At 41.6% G+C, this 13,970-nt stretch overlaps 1 protein-coding gene across 4 annotated transcripts in view; it reads right to left on the reverse strand.

Annotated features, from left to right (window-relative positions):
• The window catches only part of ICE1 (interactor of little elongation complex ELL subunit 1), a 77,938-nt gene that overhangs the window by 28,477 nt on the left and 35,491 nt on the right, over positions 1-13,970 (reverse strand). For all 4 annotated transcript variants that reach the window (XM_084621837.1, XM_084621835.1, XM_084621836.1 and 1 more), the window contains 2 exons: positions 13,204-13,372; positions 10,217-10,377 (listed from right to left, as the gene is read on the reverse strand). In XM_084621837.1, the coding sequence (XP_084477963.1) occupies positions 10,217-10,377; positions 13,204-13,372 (330 nt within the window). The remainder of the gene's footprint in view (positions 1-10,216; positions 10,378-13,203; positions 13,373-13,970) is intronic.

The following is a 13,970-nucleotide window of genomic DNA, read 5'->3' on the forward strand; positions in this document are numbered from 1 at the left end:
TGGACCTCTGTGGAACAGCCTGCCTCCAGAGGTGTCAGCCACAAATTAGCCATGCCTTGAGATGGAGGATCGGGATGTTGGTGGCAGAGACTACCTGAGTCCTGTGTGAGTAGGTGAGGTACGAGTGGGAGGGACCGTGATGGTGGTGTAATCATCTGGTTGAGGTAGAGAAAACAAGTTTGTCTAGGCCATGGTGGTGCGATCAGGATTACTCGGGATCTGTCCTGTTTTATCTTGTAAAGGACAAGAGATATCAGAGGAATCGGGGGAAAAGCGTACATTAGAGATGCTTCCCATTTCATGAGGAAGGCGTCCCCGAGGAAGTTTTCCCTGAGTCCTGCCCAGGAGCAGCATTGAGGGCACTTTGTATTGTGGGGCATTGCAAAAAGGTCTATTTTGGGGAACCCTAGTGTTGGAAGATAGTGGTGAGGATTTCTAGGTCCATTTCCCATTCATGTATCTGGGAGAAGTTTCTGCGTAGCTCATCCGCTGTGATGTTTTGGCTTCCCAGTAGGTAGGCCGCTTTGAGAACTATGTTGTGGGAGATGCACCACTCCCAAAGGTGAACTGACTGTGCAGTGTGGGTAAGATCGAGCCCCACCTTGGTGACCGATATAAAACATAGTGCAGATCCTTACAGACAATTTGGCCACCATCTTGTTGTGAATGAGGAGCAGAAAATGGTGGCATGCATTGTGGATCACCCGGAGCTCCAACAGATTTATGTGGAGCATGGACTCCATGGAGGACCATCTGCCCTGGATGATATGTTCAGACAGGTGTGCCCCCTAGCCCTGGAGACACACATCCCTGGTTATCGTTACTGATGGGGTGTGTCGTTGGAATGGGACACCCATGCAGATATTGGAATGGTTTGTCCACCAAGATAACGAGTTCTTTATCGTGGTGGGCATGGTCAGTCGCTTGTGAATGTAATGTCTGTGAGGAATGTATACTATATGGAGCTATGCCCGAAGGTGCCTCATATGAAGTCGTGCATGTTCCACAACAAATGCGGTTGTTGACATGTATCCTAGAAGTTGGAGACATAACCTGGCGGATGTCTGCGGGCTGTTTTGTATAGTTGCTATGAGGTTCATTAATATGAGGAAGTGTTGTTGGGGTAGACTTGCCAATGCTGTGGTGTAGTCCAGGTGGGCACCTATGAATTCCAACTGTTGGATCAAAATTATGGTGAGTTTTAGGGCACTGATTTGTAGGCCTAGTCTTATGAACAGATTTGCAGTGAGCGACAAGCGTCCATCGCCTGTTGGCATGAAGACACTTTCAACAGGTAATCGTCCAGACAGGGGAATATAATTATCCACTATCTGTGAAGATGGGCTGCGACTACAGCGAGGACTTTGGAGAAAACTCGCAGGCCACGGTAAGCCCCAAATGGGAGCACTTTGTACTGGAAATGTAGGTTGCCTACTGTGAAATGTCTGCGTGAAGGATGTATGGTAACATGGAAATACGCATCCTGGAGGTCGAGGGCTGAGAGCCAATCTCCCTTCTCCAATGCCAGGGTAACCATCTTGAAACGCTGAGTTCTGAGAAACTTGTTTAGCTTGCACAAGTCCAATATGGGCCTCCAGCTGCCCTTTTTCTTTTGGATGAGGAAATAGTGTGAATAAAACCCAGTCCTCCTGTGCTTGGGAGATAGAGGTTCTACAGCACTGAGTTGCAGGAGGGGATTTCCTGCTATAGTAGATGCTCGTGAGAATGGTCCCTGCAGAGGGACAGGGAAGGGCGGGTGGGTTTGTTGAATAGAGGTGAAGGGTATGGAACAGCCCTTGCGTATAATCTCCAGAACTCATTTGTCCGATGTAATGGTTGCCCAGACCGAAGAGAAAGGTGTTAGGCGGTCTCCAAATGGACTGGAATCGGGAGATGGTTGCGATAATGGAATGTGAGGGACTCTCATGCCCTCAACCAACACTTAAAAAATGCCTGTCTAGAAGTAGATGGTTGGGACATGGCACATTGCCCCGGTGTCTGTCGTTGTCTTGGCTGACGATGGTAGCACTGTCTCTGCAGCTGGGTGTACAGAGCAGTACAGAAGCACTGGGTGTGTCATAAATATAAGGGGAAGGGTAAACCCCTTTAAAATCCCTCCTCGCCAGAGGAAAAATCCTCTTACCTGTAAAGGGTTAAGAAGCTAAAGGTAACCTCGCTGGCACCTGACCAAAATGACCAATGAGGAGACAAGATACTTTCAAAAGCTGGGAGGAGGGAGAAAAACAAAGGGCCTGTGTCTGTCTGTATGATGCTTTGGCCAGGGACAGAACAGGAATGGAGTCTTAGAATTTAGTAATCTAGCTAGGTATGTGTTAGATTATGATTTCTTTAAATGGCTGAGAAAATAGCTAGAATGACTATTCCTGTCTGTGTGTCTTTTTTGTAACTTAAGGTTTTGCCTAGAGGGATTCTCTATGTTTTGAATCTAATTACCCTGTAAGGTATCTACCAACCTGATTTTACATAGGTGATTCCTTTACTTCTATTAAAAGTCTTCTTGTAAGAAAACTGAATGCTTTTTCATTGTTCTAAGATCCCAGGGTTTGGGTCTGTAGTCACCTATGCAAATTGGTGAGAATTTTTACCAAACCTTCCCCAGGAAGTGGGGTGCAAGGGTTGGGAGGATTTTGGGGGGAAAGACGTGTCCAAACTATGTTTCCCAGTAAACCCAGATAAAGTTTGGTGATGGCAGTGGAAATCCAAGGGTAAAATAATTTTGTACTTTGGGGAAGTTTTAACCTAAGCTGGTAAAAGTAAGCTTAGGAGGTTTTCATGCAGGTCCCCACATCTGTACCCTGGAGTTCAGAGTGGGGAAGGAACTTTGACATGGTGGCAGAGCGGTGGGATTAACCTGAAATCCTTTTGAGATCAATTTGAGATTTTTTTTGAACCAGAAAAACAAATTTTAAAAAGGAAATTTTTTTTTCTTTTGGGGCTGCTGGAAAGGAGGTCCAACTGAAAGCAGCTATTTTTTTCTCTGCTTTGGGGCCAGAGCACAGACAAAACGGAATTGCAGGTTTTCTTTGCCTGGAGGCAGAGCAGTTAACCTCCTGCAGGGAAATTCACAGTCTTAACTTGCAACCTGAGGCCCTGTGTGCCGACAGTACCAGGGCAGATTTAGCGGTCAGAGATTACTTTTTGCATGGTGATTCTCCCTGGCGGGGGGAGGAGTGAGCCCGCTTCTTTGTTTTCATGAGGGCTGGGTCCTTTGTGCTTGTCTTAGAGGAGCATCCCATGTCCGACACGGCAGCTGGTGAGTGAGTGAGCTGGTAGGGAAGGGTCCCCTGCTCATGGTCAGAGGCAGGACACAGGGATTTCTCCAAAGCATCAGTTTGAGCTGGAGTTCCCTAGCCTTTCTGGTCCTTGACGTTAGCTTTTTGCAGTGGTATACTTCTGCATAACATGAGTCTCCCCCAGGCAGCGAACACACTGGGAGTGTCCATCAGAAGCTGGTACTGACAGTCTACAGGTGAGGCAATGTTTAAAGCCTGGAGAGCCAGGCATAGCCGTTTGAAGAGAGTCTCTGGTTATTGTCTTTTAAATGAAAAGGGAAGAGACAGGAACCCCACAGGGAAGAGAAGGGGTAATTTCAGGCAAAAAAGGAAAGGAAAAAATATTCTGAGGAAAAGTATTCTGAGGTGCAGCTGTTCCGACCGAAGCCAACAGCAGCAAAGAAGAAACTGGGGGATGGCTACACACAGAGCATCATGCGCTGGCTGCAGCGTGTGCGTGGCCAACCAGGGCATTGCTACCTTAAATCTCTGACTAGAAGCGCAGGGGCGCTCAAATACCTAAAAGTGGAGCACTCACAGGGACACTCCTCAAAGAACTAACAATTTTGATTCTGTCCAATCTGATCTTCTTTATAATGCTAGATATCAGGGAAAAGGGAGGGAAGTCATTTTAAAAAAAAGAAGCGTTGGTTCCAACAGAGCCGAAACCTATCCAAGAGGAAGCTTCAGTGCTCTTGTGCAAGGTATGTGGGAATTTGAAGTTGTGTTCAGACACAGAGAGGTCCATTACTGGGTGGTTGCATCTGTCCTCTGGACACAATGGGTTTCAAGGATCACAAAAAAATCTTCCTCTCCATTTTCATTCTTTGCCAGGTGCAGCACAACAGAAAAGATTCGACTTTGGATGTACCACAGCCCATTTTCCTGTGTCTTCAGATAAGACCAGAGAAGATGCTCCCCTCCTGCTTCTTGATGTAATACATGGCTATGTAGAACAGGTGTTTACAGACCACTCCAAGTCTTGAGGACCCATTGTACTGCCCTGAACTTCAGTAAGCTAACACAGCCTCTGGACTTCCAGATGTTCCAGAGGGCTTACACTTGGATGTCTTAACATGTGGGAATTCTATATTAGATTTCTTCTTGACAGATAAAGTAGTACTGATCACAGAACTAAAAAATGATTACTTAGGTACAAATGATCATGACTTAATCACATTTATAATGTGCTAATAGAATAAAATCCAGATCAATGCTATGCATATTTGGTGCTTTAAAAGGGCCAATTTCACAAAGCTGAAAATAATTGAGACAAATCAGCTGGGAGGAAGAATTTAATCAGAAAAATGTGAATGGTAATGGGAATTGTTTAAGAACACTTTACTAGATACACAAAGCCCCAACTGATGAAGACTGGTTAAAAACAACCTGGTTTGGGGGGAAGTGAAGCCAGCTATCAAAAATAAAGTTATATAAAACAAATGGAAGAAAGGGGAAGTTGATAGCGATGAATATAAATGGGAAGGTAGGAATTGTAGAAAGTTGAAAAGGGAAGTAAAGAATCACAAACAGGATTTTATGGCCAGAAGAGTAATGGCAATAAGTGGGAGTTTTTTTAAGCATACTAGGAACAAACAGAATCCTTACAATTGTATTGGTCCATTACTAGGTGGAAATGGTAGAATTATCATTAATAATGTAGAAAAGTGTTCAATAAATATTTCTGTTCCGTATTTGGAGAAAAACAGATGATAAAGTATCCTACTTCTTCCACTCCATTAGTACCTCAGGAGCATGTTAAACAGCAGCTACTGAAGTTACACATTCTAAAACCAGTAGGTCCGGATAACTTAAATCCGAGAGTCTTTAAGGACCTGGCTGGACCAGCAATGCCGATCTTCAGTAAGTCTTGGAGCACTGGGGAAGTTCCAGAAAACAGCTAACGTCATGTCAATATTTAATAACTGTAAATGTGATGACCCTGGTAATTTATAGGCCTATCAGTCGGACATCAACCCTGGGCAAGATATTAGAGTGGCTGATAGGAGACTTGCATAATAAAGAATTAAAGAAAGGTAATATAATTAATGCCAATCAACATGGATTTATGGAAAACAGATGTGGTTAAATTAACCTGATTTTTTTTTAAAATGAGATTACAAATCTGGTTGATAAAAGCTAATAGTATTGATGTAATACACGACTTCTGTAAGGCATTTTACTTGATACTGCACAAAATTTTGATTAAAACACTAGAAAGATATGAAATTAACATGGCATACATTAAATGGATTAAAAACGGTCTGTCTGATAGATCTCAAAACATAACTGTAAATGAGAAATCGTTATTCAACAGGTATGTTTGTAGTGGGGACCAAAGGAATAAATTCTTGGTCCTATGCTATTTAACATTTTTATTAATGACCTGGAAGAAACCACAAAATCATCACCAATAAAGTTTGCAGATGACACATATTGGAGTGGTAAATAATGAAGTGGACAGGTCACTAATACAGAGTGCTCTGGATTGCTAGTTAAGTTGTGCTCAAGCAAACAATACACGTTCTAATATGTCTAAGTGTAAATATATAAATCTAGAGACAAAGAACGTAGGCCATACTTACTGAGTGGGTGTTCTATCCTGGGAAACAGGGATTCAGGGGTCATAATGGCTGATCAACTGAAGTTGAGCTCCCAGAGCGACACTGTGGCCAAAAGAACTAATGCAAACCTGGGATGCATAAACAGGGGTATCTCGAATAGGAGTCGAGAGTCTATTTTACCTCTGTATTTGGCCTGAAATACTGTGCCCAGTTCTGGTATCCACAGTTCAAGAATGTTGATAAACTTGAAGAGGTTTGGAGAAGGTTAAAGGGTGACTTGATCACTGTCTATAAGTACCTACACAGGGAACAAATATTTAATAATGGGCTCTTCAATCTAACAGAAAATGGTATAACATGATGCAATGGCTGGAATTTGAGGCTAGAAAAATTCAGACTGGAAATAAGGTGTACATTTTTAACTGCCAAAGAATTAATCACTGGAACAACTTACAAAGGGTCAATGAATTGTCCAACACTGATAATTTTTAAAGCAATACTGGTTATCCTTCTAGAAGATGTACACTGCGAATTATTTTGGAGAAGTTCTGTGGCCTGTGTTACACAGTAGGTCAGACTAGATAATCACTGAGGTCCCTTCTGGCCTTGGATTCTAGGAACAATGTGCACCCCAGTCCAGAATAGACACATCAGTGATTATTACGATTAAAAGGGATGGGGCAGAGTAAATGATACCTCCTGGAGAATTTTGTTCCTGTTCTACCACCAAGAAAGCTGTTGGAGCAATTGAAGAGGGACGGTCTGTCTCCTCTGAAAGCAGTGCATATTTAGTGTGCAGTGTTCTGCCACCTAGAGCTGCAAAGATCTCATGTTCAGACGAGCAAACAATGAGATATAGGTCAATGAGGACATCAGACCTAATTGCCTTAGCAAACACTGTGCGGTCTGCACTGATTGTTCAGAGAATCTCTGATGCCCTTAAAACTTTCCTGTGCCAATGGTGATATCTGAGGGATCCACTCCCCGTAAAGGGCCAAGGAGATTGTGGTCTCAAGACCTTAGCAGAAGGTGCTGTTAAACCCATAGCAGGGGGAATCTCTCTTGAATCCTACAACAAGATTTTGGCACACAAGCTGGGCTCATTCGGTACTACCAAAAGGCCCATTAGAGTATCAGGCTCCAGGCCAGGGATCGTCAACTTTTTGGCACGCGGCCCATGAGAGAAATCTGCTGGCGGGCCGGGACAGTTTGTTTACCTGCAGCGTCCGCAGGTTCGGCAGATTGCAGCCCCCGTTGGCCTGGAACGGCGAACCGTGGCCAATGGGAGCAGCGATCGGCTGAACCTGCAGACGCTGCAGGTAGACAAACCCTCCTCGCCCTTGCGGATTTCCCTGATAGGCCACGTGCCAAAGGTTGCTGATCCCTGCTCTAGGCAACAACAGGCAAGAGAGAAGCCTGGACCCACAACATCTCTCCCCCTTCTGGTCCCGAGAATGAAGGCAGAGCAAGATGTACATTGGGTAGCAGAGTGGGCCTCATCCACACAGAAGGGACTGGATGTGGGTCTCAGATTCTGGTATGATTGTTGGGCAAGAGGTATACCGCTTGTAGGTTTTAGGGGGTTCAAGATCCAACACAATCTCAGTAAGGGGCCCAGTCCCAACAGCAGGTTATGACTATTTATACTACAACTAAACAAACTACACTACGCTATTTGCAATATAATGTACAAGGCTAGGGTTTGACCTGAGGACACAACAGAATGAGTTCCATTCCATCTGTGGCAGTGACAAAGGAAAATGCTTGTGGGGTGGAGGGTGCACTCCCTTATATAGGGCAGGTCAATGATGTCCCCTTCATACGAGATCTCTCCTCACCCAACAGATACTGTTTTTCAAGGCAGTTCAGAAGCTCAATGCCAGAGGTGTCAAATTCTATGAGTGGCAATTCAGAGGCCCTCAAGTAGAAGTACCAATTTTAAGATTGCCTTACAACCTTAATTCTGCTCCCTTCTGCATCCACCCAGTGCACTGAATGAGAAAGGGATTCTATCGGAAAAAACAAATATGTGATCATGTAAATTAAAGACTGCATCATAATGCAAACACACAAGGAGGCAAAATTAAGGTTGTACAGGCAACTGTAAATGTGGCATTTTTAAACTCTTGAGTACTTGACCTGCAATCTATATTTTAAAGACAGATTTTTTTTGTATGCAACTTTTTAAGGTTTATTGGGATTTTTTAAAAGGAAAAAAATAAACATGTCTATTATACAATTGTAACTACTGCCCCATCATGCATCATCAGCAGGTTTGAACCCTAATCCTCCAGCACTGCATAAACTCCTACAACTTGAGATATAGGACGAATGAGACTAGCAGGCAGAAAGAGTATGCTGATCTCAGAGTGGAAATAAGTCGCTGGTATCACACACTGGGTCTCCAGACCAGTTCTCACCTCTGCCTGCTGGATGTAGGGGGCCTCCTGCCTTATGTGGTTGCCCCATGGGCAGACGGGAGAGGATGCTAGCATATTCATCTGCTGGGTCTGAGGGGCTATGGGAGAAATCCAGCCTGATCTTCTTCGTGCCCTACACTACTACAGATGCTCTGATAGCACCCAGATGTTTCCAATTGCTGCTGCAGTGGTATAGGGCCAGCTCTTTAGAACATTAATGTTAAGTTATTTTGTCATTTACCAAAATTTTCAGAGTAAAGCAAACTGAAGATAAATAGCAATTTTTAAACTGTTAAATACCCAAAATAATTGGTTTTAAAATTCTTCCCCTTCCCTCCACAAGTTAAGAAAACTCTGTACCACGCAATGATTACACATCTTATCCTATTCAGAGTTAATCTGCATCAACATTTATAAAACTGAGTGATCCACAACTCAGGAAGCAGCTAGGATATGCACGATTTATAAATAGAATTTGTTGTTCAGTTTAGTCTTCGCTTCTGGGCATGTTACTCAAACAAACATTTTAGCTAAGGTGTAAATTTACACTTCATCTGACTTGTAAATTATGCTATAAATTTAAGAAATCTGAAGGACCCTGCAAAACAAACAAAACAACCACTTCAGAAACATGCTCTGAAGCAGCCTAGAACTGCTCCAACTCCTCTAGAATCACTCATCTCTTACTTTAGAGGTAGCAGTTCTTTTTATTCAAACCATTTAATATTTTGCACTGTTGGAAGAATCCGTCCCAGAGAAACATGCACTGCCAGCCAAAACTTCCAGTTCATAGGGATTTACAGAACATAAATGAGAAATGATGTGAAAGTTGCTGAAATAGTCACTGCAATGGCACCAAAGAAAACTAGAAAAACCCCAAAAGAATCAGTAATTACACATTTTGCTCAGAAGTATATTATTATACTACTGTTTTCTTCGGCCTGAGCTACACACAGTTGTGTGCGCCTTTTTTTTTTTTTTTTTAAACTGAAATGGTTATACCGGTAGAACCTATAGTGTTGGACACAATTATACTGTACAAAGGTGTCTTATACCAATGTAGCTTATTCCCTTTCACATTCGGGAATTGTTGTATTGGTATAATACACTTTTATACCAATATATAAAACTCTTTCTACACAAGGAAGTTTACACCATTAAATATAACAGTATAAAGCAGTACAACTTGTCTAAAGACAAGTCCTTTATGAAACGTAGACAGATTCAGAAGTTTATAATGGAGACAACTCATATTACTACGTCAAATGGAATGTAGTTATTGAAATGTAATACTTTTATGCACTAAAGTAACTATAGCCCATTACATTAGATATGAAACATACTGTGTATGCATATAAGTGTTGGTGTGTTACAAAGGTTTATCAGCATGAGTGAGATGGCCATATTACTTGTTAGTAGCAAAACCACAGTTGAGTTATATAGGTCATCCCAGAAAAATAATCTCATGTGTGGGGGGACGGGACAACAATGGCCTTTATTTCTATAGAGATAAGGTGGGGGAAGGTATGGAAGGGGTGATGAGTTTTAGGATGGAGCAGAGAGGAAAGCTATGGGGTCATGTATGAGAGATAGTGAGAGTTAAGATTGGGAGGGAGGGGGGAAAGGTTTTATAAAATCAGAGTTAAAACAGGAAGGTCAGGGACAAGCTAATAGACTTGCAGGCAAAGTTTAAAAAAGAAAAAGGTTTAGTAAGAAAAAAGATACACCATCAAGGTTTTAACAGAATGAGACTTGACAGTAGTAAAAAAAGCTATAAAAAGCAGCAGCGTTAGTTGTGAAATTTAACAGATTACGTGGGGGACTTGTACAGTGTGCCTTCTTTGCCTTTAGTCTGCAAGCTGTATAATTAGGCTTTGATCTTTCCTAGGAATCAGTGCAGGCATAAGGGACCTACCCAAACAGTAAAAGTGAAAGTTACCTTTTCCCAACTGAGATAAGCACGCAGACAGTTCAGCACCTCTCCTCGTGCACGTTTCCTGACAACTAACTGCATAGCTTTGTTAATCACGCCTTGGAAGGAGAATATATCGTCCCACACATTTGTGATAAACAAAGTTAATTTGGCAGATTCTGGGAAGTCTGGAAGAGAAACGAGAAAGGATAAATCAAAAAAGATAAACCTCTGAATACCCTTTTAAATTTACTGCTCAGATTGCAAAGGCTAACTCCTTACAGGTATTTCTCCTAATTTTTCCAGTGTGTATAACAGGTACACAAGACAAATTAGCACATTTAAAACAAATTTTTGAGCTACTTTACTAAAATAATTTTCAGAAGATTAGTATATAATCTTGGCATATACACAGTACCTTCAAAATCATTCATCTTTTAAATAGGAATTGTAGGAACTGGTAGCGCAATTCAAATTAATGATTTTTGCCATATTGTTAAAGATAAACCCAAGAGTATGAGATCTGACAAAGATATTTCAGTTTATTTTGTGCAGTTGACACTGTCTAGTTAGTTGCATTGTTTCCCCTTTTGTGTGGGGTTTCATTTTTGAATCTAGTAATACCTCTGGCCTTCACAAAATCCTCTGGCAAGGAGTTCCACAGGTTGACTCTGAACTGTGTGAAGAAATACTCCCTTAGGTTTGTTTTAAACTGGCTGCCTATTAATTCCATTGCATGACCCCCAATTCTTGCGTTATGGTCAACACAACCATCCATTCTGACCCCCGCACACAAAGACTACAGAATTTCTCCCACAAACTGGATTATCTCTTATTCTTTAGAATGATATCTAACATCACTTTAAAGACTAAGTGAAGGTGAGTCCCACCACTAGCCTCTGATAATTGTTAATTACTCTAACGGCTGCAAAACCATATCTTATTTCAAGGTTCAACTTCCAACCACTGAATCTTGTTATACCTTTGGCAGCAAGGTTGAACCCCCTTCCTGCAATATCAGATATTTTTCTATTTATAAGTACCTATAACCAGTAACCAGGTCACCTCTCAACTTTTTCTGCCTTTGGTTGAGTTCCTTAAGCCGCACATCATAAGTGTTGTCTTATTCCTTTGTGAGACTGTCTACAAACTGAAATAAAAATAGTCGTATTTGGAGAGCAAGACTGGTAATTAATCACCCTCATCTGGAGGCTAGCTGGCAAGTACACCTTAAAACTCAAGAGATCCAATTTCTTGTGTGTCCTTCTGAGTAGATTTAAGTTTGAATCTCTCCTGACTAGCTGCTACTACAAGTGAACCTAGTCCCAGATGGGTGTAAATATATTCAAACCCCTTACAGACACCTGATGCCTCCTGTCAACTCATTTTGAAGCAGCCACTGTAGATGCAGTAGTTCCTCATTTACGGGCATGGTGATCCCTCTGGTGTAGAAGCATGAATGATGTGCAAGAGTTTGTTATTTCTCTTGCGCTACCTCTCCAACTGTATATCCAAGGTCTCCACCATGTGTTTCATGAGCTCCTTCAACACCTTGAATTCATCCACCAATGCAGCTATAGAAAGATTCACTTCCTCATCTGGGAAGAATGAGATGATAGCAGCAGGGATCAGCTCTTCTCACAGTTGATGCTCTTCTTCATTATCTTTTTCTCGCCTCTACAGTATCCAAGACTGCACCAGCTAGTTTATCTGAGGTGATTTAATTCGTCTCTTCAGGGGAGAATGAACTAGCCCAAGAAACAGAGGGTGATGCAGCCTTTCTGGAGTATGGCTGTACACTCTGGATGTCCAATAGGGCCATGGCTGCTAAAGGTAGAAAAACTGAAGTAGGGGACACTTGGTGGGGGACAGGTGTCAGGAGGGGTGCTCCTTATGAGGAGCAAGTCTTTTTTTCTGCCTCTCATGGAATCCTCTCGACTCCTTTCCTGACTCCCACTGTGTTACCCATGGAGGGAAAGGTGGACAGGTGATAGATGAGTCCCTACTATACCCAGCAAAGGAATAAACTTTCATTTTACAGCCAGTGGAGGAGAGGTTGATACTGGAGATACCTACCTAATCTGGCATACCAGTGACTAACTCTCATGGCCAAAAGTGTCCAATCTTGCATACAAAATGTGCATACTCAGTGAGCAGACTCTATGTGGACAATCACCCGAAGAACTTGGTATCAATACAGTATGCTGAATGTGACCTTGTCTGTTAACAGTGTACTGTACCCTGTTAGTGAAGGATTTCTTCATATGTTAAAGACATTAGCAGCATTTATGTTCATCATGCATAAACCATATATGAAGAATTTTAACTACGAGCTCCATAGCCATGGACAGAGGGAAAGAAATACATGCACACATGGATGGAAGGAAGCGGATACTGGTGAACATGAAGAAATTATCTTCATGATCATTCTGATTCTCCAGTGAACTCTACTGAAATATCTCATCACCACCTGCACCATGCAAGCAAGTGCTATGTTTGTTCTCAACAAGACAGCAGTGAAGGTTAGAAAGTTTCTTGAGAATCAGACAAGATTGCAGGAAGAAGGCCAATGCAAAAGCAGGCTACAGGGTTAAGAAAATCCTGGTGCTCCAAGAGAACAAGATTAGAACTCTCAGCAAGTCCCCTTTGTGATTCCCATGAGATAAATGTACCAAGTAGGACAGGGATTCTAACAGTGTTTAAAACAGAATGTTAAGCAATCATATGTTGCAAACAAACGTTTTGCTATGATTTATTTAGATTTAAATAAAAATTTAAATAATTTGTTGCTATTTACACGGTTTATTCTGCATTTCTCTAAACTTGAACACTGAAAAATCAATGCAGACAATTTTAATTTTTGATATTCACCTTCAAGTTCTTAGAACTACAAAGTGTTTTGGGATTGTTTGCTTAAACAGCTTTCGTTGGAGTTTAATATCTATGAAGCATGTGATGAAAACAATCTAGAAAGAAAAAGCATACAAACACAAAATGGCTATGTCACACCATACCTTCCTTAAGTAAGCTGTAGCAGAAGAGGCGAGCTCTTTCCAAATCTCCCAACTGCCGACAGATTCCTACGTATACTCTACATAAAGCCTGAGTAAAATTGTGGTTCAAAGACATCTTCTGAGTCTTCAGTTTATTGAGAATAGCATGCAGCAGTGACTCTGCTAAATGCTGTAACACACAAAAGCGATTTTTACTAACATTCATTATCCACAGTACAGTTGATAGAACTTCACAAGTATTATTTTGGGTGTATGCTGAGTAAACAGTTGTGACATTGTCCTTGAACGAAATGCTCTTGGTAATTGTACTAAAAAGGCACATGGTGAAACTTGCAACAAATTTAAAAAGATAAAAATACTAGTACCCAAGGTGAGGCCAGACCTACCAAAAAAGTATAATAAACCAGAGGCAAACCAGAAGGAATAATGTGACTTTTCATTGCCCTTTAAATAAAATGAAAATAAAAATGTTCAAGTTATGAGATAACACAGACTTACAGTAACATCCTATTAAATAGGACTGGCACATAAGTGGAGAAACCCCTAGATGAACAGTGAAAATTGGGTAGGCAAGTTTTGGGATATTTTAGACTAACCAAACCCAGGCAATACCTTCAAAAGTTTGCAGCCTTTTGCTATGATCATTTTGACAGTATAAATATCTGCATTACAACTGGCCTGTCTGCTAATTTAGTCTAATTTATTACACATTTGTATTCTATTTGGACAAAGGGGATTATTAAAATATGAAATTCAGAATTACACTA

This window comes from Lepidochelys olivacea, assembly GCF_965140295.1.
Source record: "Lepidochelys olivacea isolate rLepOli2 genome assembly, chromosome: 2".
Taxonomy (NCBI): domain Eukaryota; kingdom Metazoa; phylum Chordata; order Testudines; family Cheloniidae; genus Lepidochelys; species Lepidochelys olivacea.